Source organism: Temnothorax curvispinosus, unplaced genomic scaffold (genome assembly GCF_003070985.1).
Source record: "Temnothorax curvispinosus isolate PA1 unplaced genomic scaffold, ASM307098v1 QBEX01011515.1, whole genome shotgun sequence".
NCBI classification, from domain to species: Eukaryota; Metazoa; Arthropoda; class Insecta; order Hymenoptera; family Formicidae; genus Temnothorax; species Temnothorax curvispinosus.
In genome coordinates this window covers 78627-102217 of record NW_020221295.1, presented here as the reverse complement: position 1 = coordinate 102217, position 23591 = coordinate 78627, and the positions used below count along the sequence as shown (strand labels likewise).

The 23591-nt window shown below is 43.3% G+C and overlaps 1 protein-coding gene across 1 annotated transcript in view; it reads left to right on the top strand.

The window, feature by feature from the left end:
* LOC112461601 (lachesin-like) overlaps positions 1-23591 on the top strand; it is a 57520-nt gene that overhangs the window by 30706 nt on the left and 3223 nt on the right. Inside the window, exons 2-3 of the mRNA XM_025026918.1 lie at positions 22771-22974; positions 23211-23584. Coding sequence (XP_024882686.1) covers positions 22771-22974; positions 23211-23584 — 578 coding nt within the window. The remainder of the gene's footprint in view (positions 1-22770; positions 22975-23210; positions 23585-23591) is intronic.

Below are 23591 nucleotides of genomic sequence, written 5' to 3'. Positions count from 1 at the left end.
ACCCGACGCGATGCAGCTGCGTTCAGCTGCGTTCGAGTCGTCGCCATACATCTGTGTGGGGTTTCCACGCGCTATCGCTTCATCGTAATCTCGTCGGGCGTGCCGATGAGATGCAATATCTTACCGCTCTCTTATCGACTTAAATTACACATGGAACGACGATTTCGATATTCGATGAATTAGATTATTAGATCGGTATTGTGATTTATTGCAAAGTCTTTGTATCTCAGAATCGCAACTTTTCAATTCTCAATGTTAAACAAATATTTGATATTTTAAAAAATCCAAGTTAAAATTTATTTCAAGTTATATGAACATAGAACGCGTGTTCTTATTGTCTATTTAGCCCAGAATATCCTCCAGTTCCTAAAAGGATTGCTTGTAACTCAAATTTGGTACCACTATAAATAACGTCAATTTTCTTCAACACAATTTACCGAACCTGTTCATCGACGATTTTGGAACGGCCGGAGTATGTGGCATATGTCGGACGAAACGTGCCCATCGAGCGCGAGCGGAACGGAGCCACGGAGCGCGGGAAAGCGGGAAGGAGAGGCGAGAGGAACAAAGACGAAGAGGAACACGAAGAGGCAGACGACGACGACGACGACGGCGGCGGCGGCGGTGGCGACGGCGGCGAGGTTGCCAAGTCGTGTTTACATACCGTCTACGTGCTCCCCGAAGGGCCCTCTCGGTCAAGAGGCACGGTTTAACCCGATGCGAATCCGGTCGGCACGGACTGAGGATCGTATTCATGGCGTCCGTCGCGGGAGTTGCTGCACGCCACGCGATTGGGACTGACCCTTCACAAAGACTTTGCTTTGCAGAAGGTTGTTGCGCGTGAGAAGAGTCTTACGAGTGAGTTGGGTACGAGATCGCCAACTCATCAAGTAGAAAAAATGCCTGAAGCTACTTCCTTGTTTGCTTGCAAAATAGGAACTAATTTCAAAACCATAGGGAGAATGCGTCTTCGAAACATCGCTATAATAACAATAATTAGGCAACACTTTGCATAATCCTTTAAATTACTACATAATTTGAGAAAGAAGTAACGGGAAATAATCAGGCGTTAACGGGCCGATTATGTTGATTTATATGAAGCATGATTCGTGCATCCTTCGTTCTACGAACTCCCCATGAAGTCGTTTTTGAAGAGATTTTTCTTTGACGAACTCGAAATGGGTGGGTGAATTTCGTTCCATTCGAATTGTCATAGATAATTATTGCGCGGTCCAGAGAATATTAGAGACCGTCGAGCGTGCGAATAAATTACTTGCGATGTAGTCTAAACGTTCTAAAAACTGCGGCGGCTTAACGGCTGCGCGCGGAAACTATCGGGCAATTACGAGGGGGATACGGTTGAACGATGCCTCGAAGGCACTCGGACCGAATATTTTCTCGGGGTTTTTACTCCGTGCGGCTTCCTTTTGCTCTTATTTAAAGCGCGCGTGTTACGGTGCACCTCGCGTTTCTCCGTAATACTGAACGTATTTAACAACGCCACGTGCCCGTCGATGCGGTAAATACATACGTCTCAATCGCGACTTTCGATTTCCCGAGGTTATCGCATTCTTGCTTCTCGTACGTATGCGAATGATCAGCGCCTAAACACGATAAACTAACTTTTTTATGAAGATAACTTGTGAAGATCAACGCCTATGAATTAATTTTGAAATTATATGACAAGGAAAAATTCGTAAAGATAATTTATTAAATATCGTAGTAATTTATATATAATATAACGCGTTATCAATGTTTTCATTTCGAAGTAAAATGGGACATAAAGTGAGAAAAATCTCAAGAGCTGCTCCAAAACACAATGATATGTTAAGTGTCAAATTATAACTGCTATATTATTATCAAAACAAATATCGTTCATCTCTCGCCTTCGTGCAAGGGAAACAGGATGTAAAAACTGACAGTAGATAAGCGCGTTATCATCGATTTTTCATTTTATGAGCTCATTTACAACGCATTTTACAAAGCGATATATCGTTCCCGAAATACTTGGGCTGTGTGGTCTAGACCGTCAAAACGGTCGTAGCAAGAGGATGCAGGAGGATGCAGGATAGGAACTCTGCAGCGTCAGAGTAGCAGGAATCATTCTTCCATCGGCAGGTACCATTAGTCACAATTCCTTCCACTCTACGGTATGATACAGGATGCATCTCTAGCCACAGCTCGCGTCATTCCTCGCCGCATTATCTTTAGAACGCTGTTACGAGGCAGGATATGGTGTTTCGTAAACTACCACCCTTCGTAGGATCGCCTGGCATTTGACCGCAACGCGAACGTGCTCCATTGAATTGTGCCTCGCTACGCTAACATATCGCTTAGCCAAAATTTTTGTAGTTCATTTCAAATTAAAATTATTTGCATATACCTAAGCACGAATTGGATTCTACAAGAGAGAATAGTCTTTGAAATACATTATATTGAATTGACAAATTTAATTTAGTTTGTGAAAAATTACATTTATCTCTTTTACGTATTTTTTTTCAATTATCGAGAAGGTTCGGAACAAATTGCGGAGCAATATCCGTGGATTATTTGTATGATAGGTTTAATGTTTGCTTTGTATAAGTTATCGTAACGTGACAACGCGCTCCGAGTGCATCACGCGTCGCAGATCGTTTAAACAGGCTCAAGTGCGGAGTCGCATCGCCTGCGCGCGTTGACAGAGCCGGCCTTTCGTTTATCCACGTGGTCGGGAATTTATTATTACTACCAGCCGAAGCACGCGAGGGGTGAAGAGCGGAGAAGTAATTATCTTTCGGAAACGCAGGATGCTCGCTTGCCCCGCTCGTGCGTACCCCCGATCCTGCAATGTGTTCGGCACCCCGCGTGGAATTCGTCGGTAAGACTTTGAAGTGCAGCATTCTGTATAATAAAAAAAAATAAATACGTCGACGCTCCCGCACGATGCAATCAGATAATGGAATCTCCCCGTTGATTTTTCTGTGTAAGGAAACGAGATATCTACGTAATGCGTCTTGTTGCGTTTTATCGTACCTCCCTCCCCCACCTTGTTTCATTCCTTATTCTCCCTCGATAATCCAAGGATTCTCGAGCGAAGAGATTGTTCGATAATCCTCGATCGTCGGGCGAAATTTTTACTTCGCAATTAATACTATATTTTTCGCTAATCAAAGAAGTTAGAACTTAAAGTTTAAATGCAATTTTGTTTTTAAATTATTAACAGAACCACCGTAGTTTTTAACCTGAGAGGAGAACCGACGTAATTTCAATGATACTAAGTACGCGAACAGATTGCCTAGGAGTGGCAGAAATATAAACGTGCCCCCGATTAAAGGGGGGGGGGGCGTACGTTTGCAAAGTGAACAAAAGGCGGACGTGGCCTGTCTCGTGACTCGCCGCGGTTGGCCCTATTTTGGGGGGATGAAAAATGTCGATCCCGCGTAATTCACACGCACACGCAAACATTCGGACGCACACGAATGCGAACGAGGCCGCCACGGTAGTAAAAGGTTATTGTCATTTGGAATGGATCGCGGGCACGCTCGGGCTACGTTCTTGGACTTAATTACCCGCATGTTACGGGCTGTTTATTATGTCCTGCTTTATCGTCGCCGAGCCGAGTCGCGTTGAGCTGCCCCTAGGACGGCCGAGGGAATTCATTAAGGGAACAACCGGCTTACATCGCGACCGATCCGGTGTCCGCGAATCATATTTTATATGTACTCTCACCAACTATTTCTTGCCGTCGCTGCAATTTCATTCCTCGGCCAAGATGCCGAGGCCTAACGAACGCGTTTCAAACAATAAACATTTCACTGCGTCTCGTGAAAGCTGAGAATTCTATCGCTTGACCGTTATATCATATAAATCATTCGTCGTATTCGACAACATATCCGAAGACGCGCATTATCGACACCGCTGGTTCATATAGACATTCCAACGGGTTCTGGGATGCGCTAGTTCTCTCGGGATGTCCGGCATCCTTTTCAACGTGGCATGCATCTTAAGCTGCTCGCGAATTGTTCTGCCACACAAGTCAAAAGGCGTTTCATTAGCGTGTCCGAAGTGAATGAGAAAAATTCCGTGCCAGTTTGAATCTAGGACAACATTTTTCTAAGTGAAAGGTCAACAGAAAATCTGTATATGAAGAAGCTCGTCCTGAGTATAGTCGTAACTAAGAAGAAAATATCTTAAATATCTGTTCATTAATATGTATTAATACCGATTAAATTTAACATGTGTAAGATATTTAATTAATTCGAGACAACCTATCCGATAGATAATAATTTGACCATTTAGATAAATAAGGAGAAAGTTCTTTTTTATAATCACACATTATAATTTTTGTCGCATTCTGTATTAAATCATAAAATCACACGCATAGCTTGATAATGTATCGGTATTATGATAGAGCCAACCTCCCTCGATTCTTTCCGTTTGTTCAGCGGGATATATCGCGTGAGTGGAATACCAGAAGCAGTGAAAGCGTCGTGATCAGCGAACGGCGATTAATTAAAGCGCCGAGAATTAATGGACTGTCCTCGCCACGCGAGAGTGAGAGGCATAGAGACGCAGAGACACAACTAACCCGCCGGAACACCTGCCCGAAGAATGCATGTTTCTCCGGGTCCGGGTTTCGGAACACCTGCCCACACTGTGTCATCATATGTATCTCTCTCAGCCTTTCCTTGGATTTACACCTCGACGTCGCTTGCGGTAGCGCTTAATAATTCCACCGTGTTTCACTTCCGCCTTTTGTGCGGCTTCATATGAATCTGTGAATCAAATTACAGTCTCTTGCGGCGCAAAACCGACACCCGGTTTCGTCGCTATCACATTCGGATTTTTTTCGGTGATCTCCAATCGCATCATTCATTCGAAGCTACTTTATTTGCATCTCTTGAATCTTATCTAGAAACATGTAGGATTTCTTTTATTTACGTGTAACTTAATGAAGAACTTTTAGATTATACTTTTAGATTATACTTTATTCACTTTTTTACCTCATATTTATATATAGGATATTTAAACTTTTGCTTGCGGAAGGTTGTATTAATTGCTTTGCTTTGTTTAGAGGAAAAGTCAAAGCTCACTTAAATTAGAGCTATATCGAAACTCGTTGCTACTGCTATTAATTTAACTCTCTCGTAGAATTTTACACGTGATTGCTACCATTCTCGTCTCGAGCAGATTACTTCCAAATTGGGCATGCGAAACACCTTCGGGCTCGAGCACAGTCATTCTTTATATTTCGCTCCACACGTCAGACTCGAAACAGTCTCAAAGGTACCGTATTCAAATTGACGCATCATATTTCAACGCGCTGGCGCTTATTATGTAACTAAGGGAGAGGCGATGGCTGACTCGTCGGTGATAATTATTCAAATTCGACATCAGTATTCGTTATCTCGCGCCGCGGCGCCCGTTATAATTCGCGACGTGCGAAGGCACGGCAGGATGCAGCAGGTACATATAATAAATAATTATTATGACGCGCTCGTGTTTGTAACGGGCTGACGAATTGTTCCGTGAATAATACCGTCGACCGTGTCGGGCGACTCATTAAAATTCGTCGCGATTTGCGAGATGGCTTAGAAGCATCAATATTACGTGCGTATAATGTGCGATGCAGCTATGTATGTTGCGCGCGGTTTAGCAATCGACGGATGTAACACATTTCACAGTTTCTTGCGTTAAGCAAATAAAGTTTGCAACAGGTGAAATAAAGTATTTAAAGCTGAATAAATATATGCTAGACGAAACTAGACAAATATATACAAGAGTGAAAGATACTTTTATTTTAAATAGTCAGCTTATACAGTACAATTAATGAACGACCTTATGTTAGGATTATTAATAATTAATGCTACCATAACGCGTCTGAAACGTTTGCATCTTTAAAAAGCTCAGAAAGCAGCACATTCTGCCATGGAATTCGTTCGTAGAATTCCACCCGTCTCTGCATCACGTTATCGAGAGACATCGTCGATTCTCGCTGTCGTAAATCTTTCGTGCGCGTGCACGCTTGGCTTTTCTATCGGCCGGTCTCTTTCCGCGTAAACGCTCGATGACAGTTCGACGACAGTGGTGGCATTATGTCCAGGATGGTACATACGAGCGGTACCACGAGAGGAGGGCTCGCGCGCACTCCGGATCACGAGAAGGATCATCGCAACGCAGGGCGTTGAACCGTCCGCGCCGCTGCATTCCGCCGTGTTTCCGCCGCCTCTATGCCCACCCGTGATCCTCTTCGCGCGAGACCTCGCTCTCGTAGATGAATTTTTAGGCATAGAGACGCGATGGATCACCCGACTCGAATACCGAACAGCCGGGTGTGCTGTACGTGCTGATGCGGCGCGATACTCGGAAAACACGTCGACGACGTCAGCGACCGGCCGGCCGGCCGAGCGGGAGATGTGCATCACTTCGGCATTTTGGCACGCCGGTCTAAAAGCCGGTGATGAGGAAACGCTCGGCTCCTCGATTCGGCCCGGTTACTTCGAGCGATGTTACTACCATCGATGTTGCACCATCACTAACGCGTTTTCGCAAGTTATATTTCTCGCGTATGCAGTGGGCGACGTGGGCGTCAGAACCGGACCCGTCACTTTCGGTTTTTATAGGCGATCTCCGCAGATTTATCGTTTAAACTAAAAGACACAATAGCAGCCACTAGAAATGTTGATGTAATATCTTTAAATATATTTTGATATATTCGTTCAAGGGTGTGACTGCGTTCGGAATTGAACGCTCAATACAGCGCGGTCTCGCGATCTATTTCAGGAGAAGGTCTAATAATTATTCCGTTATTTGTGGATATTTCTTTCCGATTCATACGATAACGTATACTCGAGTCACGTGGTGAGAAATACGACTAATGGAGCAGGAACGATCGCATATTTCGGTCATGCATCGCGGAATGGTGAATAATCGGAAAATGGTGACGTCCGCGCGTAAAGAAGGTCGTCGCGTCGGCGGTACGTTGAATATTTTAGCGGTTTCTGGGTCAGGGAAAATGATGTCAACAGTGAATTAAAGCCGCTTTCGTTGTCGCATCGTCGGTTCTGTCGAGATGAGACGTAATAAACACAGACGTCGACGCGATGAACTGTACTTACGGTACAATTACTTGAAAGCATAATTAGCACATTGGCGTTCCTAGTCCGACTTTAATGAAAATTCCACCGAACAGGAGACGATCTAAATTTTAAGCTCTACAAATAGGAATCTCTTCTTATCTCGTTACTACGGTAACGTGATGACATTGACATACAAATGTTCGAGCGCAAAACCAAATTTGCATGTTTGGAATTAATGGGTGTAACGCGATAACGAATCACCACCTTAAAGTTAACGAAATTACATTTGAAATGACTTCTTCGAGCTCATAAAAATATTAGATTAGGCCTTTCTCATTACATTAAATCTCCTAATCATAAAATCATTTTTATTACACCCATCATTGTTATTTCAAAAAATTACCGTGTGATCAATGACGTTGCGTCGAAAGTCCGTGATTTGATTAACTTTTCGCGGTCGTAAGGGCGAGGACGTTAAACCGGATCTTACATCATTTGTCGTGGTTCGACGCGGCGAGCGACGCACGCGTTGGCCCGCGCTGCCATTGAATCTTCGCGCTACGAGAGACGCGATCAATCGTCGATGAGAGGCGGCAACGATAATGCTTATCGCGAGAGAGGCTGGCAGCGATAACGGCTTGGCTTCGATGGAAATTAGGGCTCGCGTGCTGCTAGTCTCTTGACTTAATGTCTCACGTATTAATAGAGCAGAGCCATTCGCTCGCTCGTCACTCTAAAGTACACAGCGGTCACGAATTAGGCCACAGCTGGGTAAGGGCGATCTTTATGGGCGAACAGTGCCTCTCGTTGTCGTTCTCAGCACCTGCCGAGTGTACCGAGCGACGTTCCTATCAACGGGGGAGCGTTCCTCATTTCAGCGAGGGCGCTATTTTTCTGCTCGTTAAACTTCGTTGTGGGTGTGCGCGCGTATTAGCGTGCAAGCCGGAGGGGTCCGTTTAACTGTTGTTGCTGCTACGATCGTTACGAGCAGCTCGAGCAGGCCATGCCGTTCTTGCTCGTTTCCGCAAAGTCGCGAACCCACCGGTTGCGCCGAGACGGGTCGATGGAAATCGAGCGATGCGTTAAACCCGACAGGACGTTACGCCCGCACCTTCTCCTCTTCCTCTTCTTCCTCGCAACTGTGCAACTGCAAAGTCGACGAACAGACGCGAGCCGAATTCCTGGAAAGGGACAGTTTATTTTCGTTTGCAGTCAGACGTTGCAAGGCCGTGTTAATTCACCCGCGGTTATTGCCACGTAAATTTATGGCGACCGGTTGGTCGGCATGTGGCGAAGGAATCGGCGGATTTGGCAACATGATCGTGCGAGGCAAAGAATCGACCGATTATCTTAAGAAAAGCATGCATCATCCCTAAATTTTTATTTTTTTAAAGAGACGTTTTTGTTTTAATCTATCATCGCTTAATGGAGTTGTGAAATAGTCTTTTCCATACATATGAATACATATTTGTGTAAAAAAATTATTATACAATGATAGTTTGGTCATAAAGATTTTTCTGAAATGAAAGGTTGCAGAATCGCATATGCGGCAAACGTTGGTATTTGGAGCATGAAGCTGAGACTGCATCGTCGGCTCAAGTAATAAGCTCCGATGATAAGGTTTCATCGTAACGCGAAGAAAACGAGCGTATACCAGCGAGTCTCGCAGGCTCGGCCCGGGTCTCGTTTAATCGCGCGTCCAATAAAAATGAGTAATGTTCCAAGAAAATATCGGAGCCGCTCCTTCCTCGCGAGCGCGGGGACCCTCTGGCCGCGTTCCCTCGCTCGCGGATATACGCTCGCGATAATACGCGATAATACGTAGAACTATTAAACGCTACTGAATTCCGGCATTGGAGAGGCAAGCGCCGATCCCATTTGCATTATCGCCGGAGGTCTAAGTGCACGCATAATTTACGCAACCCGGCATTTGCGAGCGGCGACTCCCGTCGTTTTAAGTGTGTATAAAAGTTTGGCTGCATCTCCGGAGATGCCCGCAATTATGTAGATATCGCCCAACTCGACAAAGCTAATTAACGATCTCATCGAGGCGTGTTACGTCACCCATGCTAATCCGTCAGTTTACATGAGCGTTTAATTGTCCGCTAGTTTTAATAGTGACACATATTTCTGAACAATTTTTTAATATTTGTTAAGTAGCAGATTCGAAAATAAAACAATTTTTTTAATTGGATAGAATATCAATCTATATAATTTATGTCCACAAAAACTATAATTTTTATATAGAAGATAATATCTTTATCTTCAATAGCCTTATCTTCAAAATTTTATATATTTCGTTCTAGAAACATAACTTATCGAGAAGAAATAATTAATATAGAAAAAAAGATCGAGAAACAAATTGTTGCTAAAAACTATTTATCTCAATTTGTTAATAAAAGAGAAGGTAAATTCATAACGTTGTAAGGGATGGTGAACATCGATCTTCTTACGCAGCTGCCAAAATTTTGCGTTGGCGGAGTCCCTTCGAGCGGAACGGCACGGTGCGCGTCTGGCACGCGAGGATTGTCTCCCCGTTCCTTTGTTACGAATTCTATCGTTCCTAATAATAGGCCCTACTCCGAGTCGCGCGTCTCGTATGGAGCGGGTGTTAAAAACGCAGGCAGTTCCCGTCCTTGTATTACACATCGTGCACAAACAACGAGAGGAGAGGAGAGGAGGGAGATTGTTGGCACGAGGCGCGGGCAAAACGCAGCCGCACATGGAAACGAGAAAAGCGATGATGAAAGAGCCCTCTTGGTCGTCCCACATTTTCGACTGTCGTCCTCGCAATACGTTGCGGTTCTAACATCTTTTTCTTCTGTCCGTATGCGGACCAATTAAATGCGATATTACCCGGTTTATTGTTTGTTCGTGAATGTGTTCATGGATTCGGGAGCAATAACTCGTAACCCGTTTCGTAGAAACTCCAGCCATCCATGCGCATTTAATCCTTTCTTTCAGATCTCATCTTTTGCATTTCGTTCGTCGCATCTACGAAATTGTGAATGTTAAAATTATGCACTCTTTTTTCTTGAAACGCTTTGTAGGTATTTTCGTAATAGAATTATGATATTTTAAATTTGATTCAGGCATTTCGTAAAATGTAGATAGTACGTTTAACATGATTACCCAGTCTTCTGATTGCATATAGAGCAATTAGGCGTAATGGCTTTATCGCTAATACCGATCGCGCTCGTCCCTGCGCTCATAAGCCGTGTTAGCGGGTAATTAGAACAATGAGTGGCGGCTGATCGTTGGCCGCGACTAAATTTAGTGCAAGTCATTAAACCACCATGTAAATCAGTCGGGCCTGTTGCTTCGTTACTTGCCCGGGCCGATGACCTCGGTGCGGCATGCAACTAGGAACAGCGAAATTAACCGCCAGGAACAACATACGGTCGGCAGTCCATCCCGATATAGCCGACGTATTACGCGAGCCCTTTCTCTGTCTCTCGTAAAGCCGCGTTTCTGCCAAGCTTCATTCTCGCCGCGTGATACTTGATTTTCCCATTACTAGAGCGTACGAGCGCGACACCAGCCTGGACGCAAACCGAACGACCCGCGACGAAAACTTCTGACAGTCACGTCTCAAAGTTTGTGTGCTTCTCGAGTGCCGACGTAAATCGACGGGCGATTAGAGAGACTTTTGAACATATATCTTTTCAACGCGTAAGGCGACGAACGTGCCGATGTCATTAAATGATTATATCTTTGAAGGCGCTGAAAGAATCCAGATCCACCAACGCGATCAAATAGATTTATTTCTACAGCTATTATACAGCCTCGCTGTAAAGATAACATGTCGAGAAAAATATTTTATGATTTTAATTTTTATGTGTGTTTTTTATAGTGGATTTTATTATTTTATTAAAAAGATTTTTCTTTATTTTAATGCAAAATTATTCTCACCAGTGCGATATTACTCATAACATGTTAATTCTGCAATTTGTAGGCTTACTTACTGAACTTATTAACGCAAACAGACATCTCGAGAAACAGTGCTGGACGTGCGAGCGTAGTCTCTAATGATTATGCGAGACGCATATCTTGCATGAGAGGCAAGTCGCGCTTTCATTTAAATAATTTCGTCAACGAGTCGCTTCAATTTGTCCACTCAGCTTGATACCCCGCTGAACAGTAGTAAGCGTGCCAAAGATTCAGAGGCAGGAAACGGCTTGTTTTCGTACATAAGCGTCGAGCCCACAAGATTCCACGAGACTCTCTTTCTCGGGGAGTTACGACTGTACCTCCTTGTTCTCTCTCTCATTTTATTCAACGTTCTCAGTAATGATAGAGATTATCTTCATTACTTCACGCGATAATGTCTTGTTTAATGTGTATGTATGATTCACCAAAGTTCGCCGCAGTCGACGCCACTGGTTCTGTCGATTTCTGTCTGAATTTTTTACTAAATGCCATTTAGCAAAACCGACCACTCGGTCACATCAACATCCCACACAATGCGGCCTCGCTCGTTCCTCTGCCGAAACCTTTGTCCAATGAAAAGTTTGCCATTAAAAGCCGAGTAAACATTTACCATCCGTTCCAAGCCTACTTCATCATCGCTGTATCATCGTTTCTCGCAGGGTCAACAAAAAAAAAAGAAAGAAAATATTGTCGAATTCCTCGTGGAGTTGGTTAACCGAGAAGCCGAGTACGCTTCGCCTTTCACCTTCCATCGCATTATTATTCTGTTGCAATAGTCGCTTCTCGACGAGAGGAAGAGACGAGTTTACCGAAGCCCGGTAGCAACCGCGGGCGCAGTTAGCTTAGCTCAAAGAAGCTCCTCTGTGGCGTCAGCATTCGCCTTTTTTATCCATGCGAGAATGATCTCGCGTCTTGACCCTCGTTTATAATAATGACGCAATTATCCCGCGGACGTGTTAGCTGGCTACCGAAAGCACCGAGCGAAAGCACATCGATGTGAATGAGTGGCTCTTATAAAAAGAATTGTGAATAATACGTTGTACGAAAGCACGTCAATTTGGGATTTATTAATTTTTTATTCACTCAGGAATATTTACCATTACGATACAATCGATATTCTGATTGAATAATATATTGAATAACATTCGAAAGAATTTCTATAAGTATGATTGACAAAAGCTAACTTGAGAAACGATCCCCAAAATGGGGATCGTTCAATAACTAATTTTAGTCGTCTCCTCTAATTTGTAGTATTACTCTTTAATGAGGCTCGTTGAGACGCTTTTTACAAGTGATCGCCAGCGGGATTTCTTCGATGAAAGACGCAACATAATTTCTCATTCAGAGTTTTTTCGCTTCGGCGGGATTCTGAACGACACTTTGTGCCGAACGCGGGACAACGATTTCCATTGAGACAGAGGCGAGTCTGAACGGCGAACATATTAGGAGACAATATAATCCTTGAATGCATCTGCGGCGCCCCGGTGAATGAGGCTGAAAACGGGTGGGTGCATCCTCGGCATGTAAATGCGAACGACGACAATGGAGCTGCGCGTAAGCGCAACCGGTTGCGTAACCGGAAGAGCGCATTCGATTGTACCGGGCGGCGAGTAAGTTATGCGTTCGACTGCGCTGCGAGGGTGATTTATAAACGGTCCACGGAGCGCCAAGTGAACAAAGAGCTATCGGGAGAATCTTTCCGTACAAAGGAGAGCAAAAACCGAGTACCAATGTCCAGAAATTAAGCGAGCGACGTGCAATGCGTATGGAACTGAATCGGAGTTTCAATTCTATATTATTTAAAAACTCGCACGTAGAATTAATCGACAGATATTTTATCTCGAATTTCTTCGCTTTCTTTTATTCCCTTAGATTTTTACACACGGACGGGGGAAAAGTAGAAAGAGAAAAAGAGGACTTCTTCAATCTGCGATGGACTATCTCTCATTACTAGATTACTCGCGGATCGTTCCTCGCCTAACGGCATTCGATAATATATAATGAGTATCTGTGTATGTAACGAGTATCCTCGACGAGATCACGAGTCGCGATATGAAGTAGCCCTCGGGGTGCAGTACAGATTGTAGCGTCGTAATTGTCTTCGATAATCCGCAAGACGAAGGTGCTCTCGAAATGAAGGCGCGGTAAAGGTCAATGTTAGTATGCGATATCGATCGAATCGCGCGATGGCATTTTCCTCAGCTCCCTCAGATCGAACGTCACTTGGCCGCGTGTCACGTAAAGTGGACCGATCAGTGAATTAAAAGTAGCGTGCAATTTAACGTGAGACACTTTAGCGTTGAGGTGTGCCTGGGGCCTTTAATAACGTTCCCTTTAAACAGGCCATCATTTTCTCGCTCAATCTATTATAACGATGTAATATCGATCACCGTGAATGAGGCTGTTGGATGCACACCTAGATGCGATATAAAGGTCAATAAAACTGTTTACGCCGCTGCTGTCCCCCCCCCCCTGAAGGAGCGGAACGCACGCCAGTTGACTTTCCAGTAAGGCCCGTTTTTCCTTATACGAAACCCGACAAACTGGTCCGACGGAGTCTTCGCAGAAATGATTCTATCGCGCGGCCGAGTACTGTATAAATTTAGAGAACTCGCTGATGTGGTTTTTTCTTGCAATGAAATCGTATGACGCTCATCCACACGGAAGTGCACGATATAGTTGTCACAACTGATCGTAGGCATTAATTAATCGTAACTTTTGAAAGAACTTGATCGTTATCTTTTTTTTATATCTCAAGATATATTAGATGCGTTTTTAATATTAGATTATCTTTTTTTTATATTTCAAGATATATTAGATGTATGTTATGTATAAAAATGCATATAATCTTGGATGCAACGGACGTCTTTCTTGGTCCAGCGGCTGCAATCAACGATCCCGCATCTCTGACCGCCGACCGCTGACTGATCAATTAATGCGGTCCATGACGCAGCGATGGTCAGCACAATGCACAACGGTGCATCGATCTGTGCAGTGTCAAGGACCGAGTCGTTATCTGGACGAGTCACGACATGGCGTTTTCATCAGGGATTTACGGGAATCCCTTCCCCGTCGAGTATTCTCGCCTCGCCGCGTGATTTACTGAGGACCGTCGACAAACAAGTGGGTCAACCGTGACTAACGGTGGGTCTTACATTGTGCCCCGGTGCGGTTCGATTTGCATCGAATCCTCCTCTGTATCGAGAGGAAACGCGCGCGTAACGTATTTACGGCCCATTAGAATCCATCGCGATCTCTTAGTAGTGCGAACGTGATTATATAGCTCGCGCCAGCGTAATTACTCGAATCGGATATCTCGGTGTAATAATCTAATCTAGACCGGCATCTATTTGCGATTAATAACGGTCGAACGATTTTCATGTACATGCGTGCATACAGGTGATTGCGCACCTGCGGAAAGAGCGAAAGCCATCGATCTATCGTGATTACGGGGGAAAACGAAATAGATACGTATTTCCCAGAAGAGGCGGGAACAATTAGCACGGCGAGTGAGCAACGTGAATGGGCAAATGTCGCGAACGGAAAGGAGAAAGGAGGAACGGGGGGAGATATCCGCGAGAAAATGATTACGGACGTAAACGCGCGCCGTGCGCCCATCTCGTCCCGCTAATTGTGACAGTAATGACGACTGTGCGGTAATTAAGGATGTCTAAGTCGAGGAACGTCAGCCTGGAGGATGACATCATCTAATAGTAGTGGCCACGTGACGCGATCGAACGACGCATACCTCGCGACAAATAAGGACCAGTTACAGAAGGAGGAGGAGGAGCAGGAGGATATCAATACGAACATTCGCAATTGGCTTAGGTGCTAACTTACGCGGTAAATTGAACGTTCGAGCGAAGGTGTATTTCGCGGCCGGCCGAGCGTTAAACGTTCGTCTTATCGCCGGTAGACGCAATTATCGTGCTTTAAAGGTCGGATCTGCTGCGCGTATGAGCGCACGGGCGCATTAGAATGAGTGTATTTTCTCACCGTCCTTATCTTGCCGTCTGTTTAAACCGATGTTAGCCGTATTATTTAACGTACCTTACGATCCGCGATTGCTTACACACGCAACGTCGCCTCGGCTCGCGGAATCTGTACGAGAGAGCGGAATATGCGTTATTTCACGCGGTCGTTTTCTTTCTCCTTTGCTTTCAGCAACCGCTGTACAGACACCTGGACGTAACAATTTGATAATTGATAAAACCTTGGCGGTGCCGATTGCGAGGTACTTAACACACATTTCCCGCAAACGCCGCGTTAATTACGGTCTTGTGTAATTTGCGAGCGAAATAAGACAGTTGATTTATAACGCGTGGGAGGCATCTTGAGTAAAATTTATCGTGCGTTTAGTATACGCTAAGAATAATTCAACTTGACCTCGCTGCCACGCAATGAAACGGTCTTCAGTGAATGACATCCGGGATGAGTCGTTGTGTCGCTAATGTTTTATAATGTTTTAAGCGCAATCGGTGTCTCTTTTTTGCAACAAAATTTGCTTGGGTTCATACTTCGAATCGAATTTCGGTGCACGTTCCCGCGATTGTCGCAGGTTTTCAGCACGAATCCAATCGATGCTTTCTTTATCATAGTGTCACCGCATTTACATGGGTCGACGTAATACTTCGGATTGAGTTTCGGTGGGCGTTATTTTGGTGGGTCATGCAATCCGACACCATGGGCGGGAGAGATGTAAGGTATCCTCTTTTTGTGGCGTTATTCTTTTACGCGTATACTTGCGAGACGTTACCGGCTACCGTATCTCTTGATATCAACGATAATGAAGGATATAACGCCATTACGACCGTCTCGGCGGTGAAGCATTCCTCGACTCGACTTAAAGCGAATGTATTCAACGGACTAATTATCCGTTGCATTATTTGCAGTGTAATTTGCTTGAAAAACGTACAACGCGCTAATTAATGCTTGAGAAAGTGTAGGCTTTTAATGACGGAAATAAATAATTATTAATAATAAAAATAGCGGATGAGAAAGCGCATAAAACAACATTCTTAATTCAATACTTCATGAAATGGGGCTGTAAAATAATGTTTTCTATACAAGAAAGAGATTGATGCTTCAAACTTACTGGAAAAAGTCGAGCGATAGAAAATTGAAGTAAAAGAGATCCTTGCATGTAAATGTTCGAAGCATATTTTCTCGATAGATGCATTACGGGAGATCCTGGCCGTTCACGCCCAGCCAGAGGAAGATTAATGCTATTCACAGCAACATCTCGTGTTCTTGATACCGCATACCCGAAACGATCCGGTCACGCGCGATTTAACATGGTCATCTCTCTTTCTCTATGAGCTGACTCACTATTTAACGGTGTTTTAAACTGCCTACGATACAGCATCGAGCTTTCTCGTAAAGACCCTCGATAAGATGAAGGAACAAATAGGGCTAATAATACCTCTACAATGGAAATTATCTGTATATCTCGTACAGCAGAAAGTACCAAATAAAATCAATAATTTATCGCAACGTGACTCGTGAAAAAAGAAAGATCGTAATTTATCTTTATTGATCTAAATTTATTTTATCTAACCAATTTTAACTTGAGAGAAGATAATCAATAGTTAATTAATTAACTTAGATAATTTGGTAAATATGTAAGAGTGATTGTACGTCTTCGAAAGGAATCCTGTGATAATGTAATTCGTAATAACGTGATAACGTGAGAATTTTGAGATCTGTGCCTGTATCTTTGACACGCGATTAACCGTGCGCGATTCTTAGAAACATCGCTTTCCAAACAAGGGAAAGTATTGGTAGGCGTGATGTACGTGTGCTAGGGCTTGAGCTTCTGCGTGACGGGACTACGGGATCGCTACCGTACGGCAAATCAGGTTCATTGTACTGCGAAACAAAGATCCCTCACGGAAATCGTTAGACGATTCGTCAGTTGTAATTGCGACATTATTAGTTTTAACCCTTTGCACACTTCGAGCAGAGTTTTACGATCACCAGCGAGCTGTCTGCTAGCTGAATGAACTTATATACTTTTCTTTGTTGTGCACTGGATTGCCGCTTCCGATAAAATTTCTTGGAATATCATTACATTCGAGCGGTATGTAGTCTCCAAATAGGCGGTTCCCGAGAAGATCCGATGAAAAACGGTTTGGGAGCTGTCTGGAGTGCGTTGGTTTTAAAACGCGCGAGCTGAATCTAAATCAGGCTCTTCTGAACCTGATAAAAGTTTTGCTGTATGCGCGGCCGCTCCAGTTGTTCCTTACGCTGTGCTCACGTGTAGATAAACGCGTTTCCGAGGCATTCGAGTGAAGATAAAATCATTGCGTCAAAATTTCTCAAGAAAATTTCTTTAAAAAAAGAAATAAGTTGTAAGAAGATGTTATTTATATCAGAATTATACATATCTATTACATATCTGTTTGATGTAACATAAAAAAAAATATTTGCTGAACCGTACGTCTTAATTCATCTCGATTATATATCGCGAGCATCAAAATTTTCTATCCACAGATTTTGTGTGAGGTTTTCAATATCTTTGTGTTTCGTTCTTATACATTTTGCTGTCACCGACGATGCGGAGCCAGCCTTAGGGTCGCATGACAGCGGCGACGGCGAAGCATCTACGGATCCGCGTTATCTTCCCGCTTGGCACGCGGCCAGTTCCAAATGTCGTCCCTTTTCGCTATTTCTCCAACGGGCGTTATATCCCTCGCGGCAGCCGCATGCGGTTATTTTCGCCGATTTCGCGGTGCCGAACTGAATCCGCGAGACCGGCCGTGGCAATAATGGATCATTTTGAATCGTACATGCCGGAGTACATTTCTTGCGTATTTCAATTCTTTTTCTCTCTCTCTCGACGATGATGTTCTCCCCTCGCAAAGAACGCAATTCATTAGGGGGAGAAAAAAGAAAGGCGATGGCGTCGCGGAAACTGAGACAAGTCATTTTGGGAGGTTGAGAGGGCTTTCAGTTTTATTGGAGCGGAGTCGTTCACCTGTTCGACCACGTTCGACCGCATCCAGTGGACTCTGAATATAAATAATGAAACGTATGAATATGAATGATAATCTTCTTGTAATCAGTATTAAATAATTAGGTCGTTAGATATTATATTATATACCAGATGTCTCTCATAATCCCGAATCTATTATTGTTAAACATACAAATGATATTTACATGTGAATTATGATGCAAAACGAAATCAGGTCACAATCAAATCTCTATTTTATAAATTAGATTTCCCTTTTTGTAACATATAATAAGTTCTTTTCTCGTCGAAATTTTACCTGTTTGTAGTGTAGAGATAAGTTTAGTCTAGTTTTACATTAAACTTCCTTGGAATTCTTATTAGCATTACTAAACAAAAAAAAGAATAAATAAATTTTAGAAATTTGACAACTAATGTTAATAATAATCACAAATAGATATTTTTTAGGGATCTTTTGAATTTATTAGAATCTGAAGAAACATTGCCGCTTGATATCGAGTCGAATAAGTCGTACCGACACCAAGAACACATCCAGGGGACTCGACGGGTCAATTCGGCCAATGGCACTCCCCGTTTTGTTATACGCGCTCCAACACTCCGTACCGCGTTGCACATTCCGTTGACATCGTCGTCCGCCCCACGTCCCTCCTTCGCGGTATTCGAACGCATGTGCGTGCGTGCGTGTGCGGCGTCTTGGGGGCCCTCTCGGGGGGATAAGAGTGCGTGCCTCCCGGCAATAATAACCATTAAGGCGTGAGAGAATGCGGGGGCTGACGTCATCCATTCAACATTCGTGTGCCCATCGAACGCTGACAAATGCAGCCATCGCGAGCGTAGTCCGTACGTTAACGCGACGTCGACGCGTGTAACTCGATTGTCACCAGCCTTGAAAGAAGATGATATCGATTCACCGGGAAAATAAGAGACAGGTTTCAATATTTCATGCTACCTGCTTGTAGCTTTCAAAGAAAAACCGCGAGCGTGACTAATGATATAAAATACATACGTAGTTAAAAAGGCACAGATTTATTTCGTATTTTACGTTTATTCCGTTGCGTCTAATTGTCGTAAATTGACCGGTGTTGGATTTGCGAAAGGTAACTTCGCTTTAAGAAGCTTAACGTGGCCTTCGATATACTCGCGGAATGTTGGCACAGAATTGCTAAGCCGGCTTCCGGGGTGAGGCAGAACAGCAACTTCAAGAACAATGCTTCTCTTTATTGTAGAATCTGAACTTGTGTCAAGAATTTCGTATATCTTCCACCCTCTCGGCACGGTACCGCTTTCCCACGAAAGGGAAGTGAGGCTTGCCGGAACAAACAAAGACACGGATAGCCAACCGCGAGGGAGAAAGACGCGATCGATAAGAGGAACTCCGAGATCGTTAAGACGTTTCCTCTAACACCCCATGTGCTACCAAGCTACGTCTTTCTCGGCAACCGACGAATGATCACGAAATACGTGCGCCTTGAGACTCTTCTGACTGTGAGAAGACTTGCGGGCCGACAAAAAATCTCCCTAAGATCTACTTATGCGTATAAGAATGTTAAATTAAGGAAAATAGATCTTTATCGATTCTTATTATTTTTTTACCTATTTGTTAATCTATATTTTATTCTTAAAAAAAAAAAAATGTGAATCTTGATTTTGTATCAGGGATCAGATTTGGGGAGAGATCTCGTTGCACCTTGCAACTCGAGGATTCTTGTTTGCATCTATTTTACGTGGAATCCGAATGGCTCCAGCTGCACGGGGATCTCGTAAACGGAAGTCAGCTTTGAGCTACGATCCAACGAACCCGCACGGTTCTCCTCTTCCTCTTCCTCCTCCTCGCCGAGGAGGAGTTATTTTCGACGCTCGCGTCCCGCGGATCGCTCGATCGCTGTAACACTAACCGCGGACGCACCCTGACATTTTCGCGTCAGGAGGAATGTTTTCCGCGCCTCTCGATGTCAGTAATTTACGGTCAAACCGTTGATTTGTAGGGCGAAACTCGACAGTCCGTCTCGTCCTCGTTGCGCAAACGCACGTGAGGACACCGCGACGGGATGACGTGTCCCGCAGAAGCAACGTGACCAAGATCTACCCCGTTCTTTTTTCGGCTATGCTGTCATGGTATGACATCAGCAGGGTGAAAAAGTCCGCGATGGATTTGCGGTTTTCACACATCCGTTATTCTCCGCGAATCACGTCGGCGTTGCTCGAATCGTTAATGGAAATGCGAATGAGGCTGGCTGCGGTAAACGCAGAAGCTTTTCTGTTTCGCAATCTGATGAGTCGCTGCATTTCCACGTTGATTTACAACAGAAAAGGCTCGACTCTCCATCTCTAGTTCTGACATACATAAATGTATGCCGGAACTGTCGATCAAACTTCATTCAGTTGCGAACTCTTTGATTTCGGGATAGATTTATTTTTGAAAAAAAAAATTGTTTTGGCACGTTTCTCTTTTTTAATTAAAACTGCTCTTTAATAAAATCTTATTATTTATAATTCTAGCTTTAATACAAAGGAAGAAAAGAGTCTGAAGGGAAAGATATTGTTTTGTGATCTAGATGCAATTTTGCAATTTTCTACGAAGGTATATTTCGAAGTAATAAACTTACTCAGGAAACAAGGTACGGAAGACAAATTACAGGGCTAGGTTAAAAATGCCAGATCTTAGCGAGACCATCAGCGGCAAACCACACCTTGATGTATTTCGTGTACCTGATCAATTTAAATCATTGTGCCGTTCCTTCGATCAATGTTCTCAATCTCGCCTTTTAATTAAGGTCGACGTTCCGATGTTCTACTTCGTGTTTAACAAACATGTGTTGAAACCGCTATTTATACGTGCCAAAATGAAACATAATTCTAGCCAGAGAAAAGTTTGATTTTAACTAACAAGAGTTTAAAAAAATAGAAAATTTGTATTTATTTCAATTTTTATTATAACGAATCATATTTTGCGTACATTTATTATTTAAAATATGCAATTTTTTACTCTATATATTGATACAGGAACTATGCGTAATGAACATATATACATACAGGTAAATATAAATATGCAGCGTGATGAATAGGAAATTTTACAAATTGCCAGCACGAGATCTTTTTGGAAAATAAAGTAGGTAGACACATTGTGAGTGACATACATATTCGTTGGTGCGCACTGCAAAGTGAATATAAACTATGAACGCAATGTTCCACGACATTAGACTGACTGAAAGAGAGTGCGTGAGTGCCTATGGAGCTTATGTACATGGATTAAGCAATGGGACACCGTGGCGCCTATTCACGTGTATAGACATAGTCTCTGCTAAGGAAATCTTGGGTGGAATCATGGGGACGGGGGTTGCAATCTAACTGGAGCACAGGGGTGGTACCGGCATGTAGTAGTCAGCCATTAATCTAGATTCATAAACTTCTCCCCGCATAATCGCTGCAAATCTCTCGTATATCATTTTCCTCGTTTATTCATTTTCCTGAGATAATATGCAACTATTTTCAAATATAAGAAGAAGAACAAATATGTACAATGTACAATATAGATATTTCAAGATTTTTACGCAAAGATGCCTAATAGTTGCGGACAATTATTATTAAATATAGTTTCCATTATAATGTCGTCCTATTAGTTAATTTGTATAATGAGAATTATTATTCAGTGTATTTATTTGATTCTTTGCTACATTGTCTTTATTTTTTTTTTGTGCTTTGAAGAATACGAATGCCCACACACTGTGCTCTTTGTTAGTCCATGCTTAAATATTTAATTTAAAAATTTATTCAATTTTAATAGAAATAATTTGATGAAAGTGTAACAGAATTTAAAGAAATTCTAATACGATTCACATATATTACAAGTTCACTATATTTTATTTTAGTGAAACACTTTATTAATCGATTAAAATTGCGACAGGTTTGCATCGACGATGCCAATCTCGACGAGCAACGATTTAACGATCTTAATTCGCGTAATTGCCGGATGCTTCTTGCCGTTTACTCGACTCGGCTGACCATCGAGAGTCAGGTTCGACCCATTTTTTCCTCGTGCACAAGGTGTGGTTACATCGACTAAAATCAAACAGTGTGTACAATGCCTTGGTGTGGAAACGTCGTGCTCTGTGAAAAACGAGGCAAACTGATAGCGAACACGCAAAGAGCTCTCTTCAGCCAGGTTTAATCGCGATTTCTATTTCGCGTCGCTGGCGAAAAGTGATCAATGTTCCGTGGTCCTTCTTCCGGTTGCTGAAAAAAGGGATACTCTGAAGGGAAATTATTGGAAAATCGCGGAAAACCGCGTATGCTTGTATCCCGCGTTTATGCTCCGTCCCTCGAAATCAAGCTCGCGCGATCGTGCACCAGAAATCTAATTTCGACCACCGCACTATCCCTCTTGGCCTTCGGACACGATGGCCTGCGGTTTTCGATCGACAACCCGATCGCTGATGAACGAGTTACGGGCCAACCACCGGCATTCGCGGTCCAGCGAATTAACGGTTTTGGCGATTGAACTGTCGCTTCTCAGGAAAGCACGATTGATTTCGCATTAATGCTTTGATACCTCCTTGCCACACGAATGATTTTCAGAATGTTTCTATTACATAATTTTATAGAACAAGGATACTTTATTGATTTTATCGCGCAAACAACCAGTAACGATAATTTTTCCGGGATTAAATTTTATCATTTCTTGGTTAATCTTGATACATTTTAAAATTAACGAGTCGTAAACTTAAGCAGTTAATGTAAGCTTGTTAAATTAGAAACTATGTTTTTCTGCGTTTAAAAGCCACTTAAGTCATACTGTGTCTTCTTCAATTACAGGCTTGTGCAAACCGACTAAGAGTACAGAGGAACTGGATTACGAGGATGATACTCCTTTCGACGACGAGGAAGAGGAGGACGAGGACGAAGAGGTTGACAATACTGGCACCGCCGAGGCGCCTCCGCAAATCTTATCACAGGCAATGAGCATTCGCGTAAAAGCTGGAAGCACCGTTAAACTGCCTTGTCAGGTGACCCACACAGGTTCGTAGAACAACAGCCAACGATTATTATGCGCTTTAAAAACGTCTCTCTATCTTTTCAAAATTAATCTTTTAATTTCTGTCAAAAGTTCGGTATTTTGTCAGACTTTTTTACGACAAGGAAAATATTTGTTGGTGAGAGAAAATGAAATAAAATAATTAAGGAACTTTAATTAATTCTCTGTATGCGATTATCCCCCGTGTGCTCTTCGTTAAGCTTATCGCGGATTATTTCAGAAAATTACGTGGTCGCGTGGCTGAAGGACGACAAGTATCTGTACGTCGAATCGGTGGCGCATACCGAGGACTACAAGAGGATCGTACGATTGCCGGATAACACCCTGGTGATCTTTAACGCGTCGGTCGCGGACACCTCCAACAATTACAAATGCAGTATCTTGCGGAAGCCCGACCCGATAGATTTGATTCACCGTCTGCTGGTTGACGAAAGACCGCACCAAGAACCTGCGACCCCACCGCCGCAGCACTCGCACAAGGGGATCATACGCGTGATACCCTCGAGGAAGGTCGAAGTGAGCCAGGGCCACAGTATCAGGCTCGGTTGCGAGACTGACATACAGCCGCCGCCCGAGATCAAATGGTTCATCGAGGTGAAAC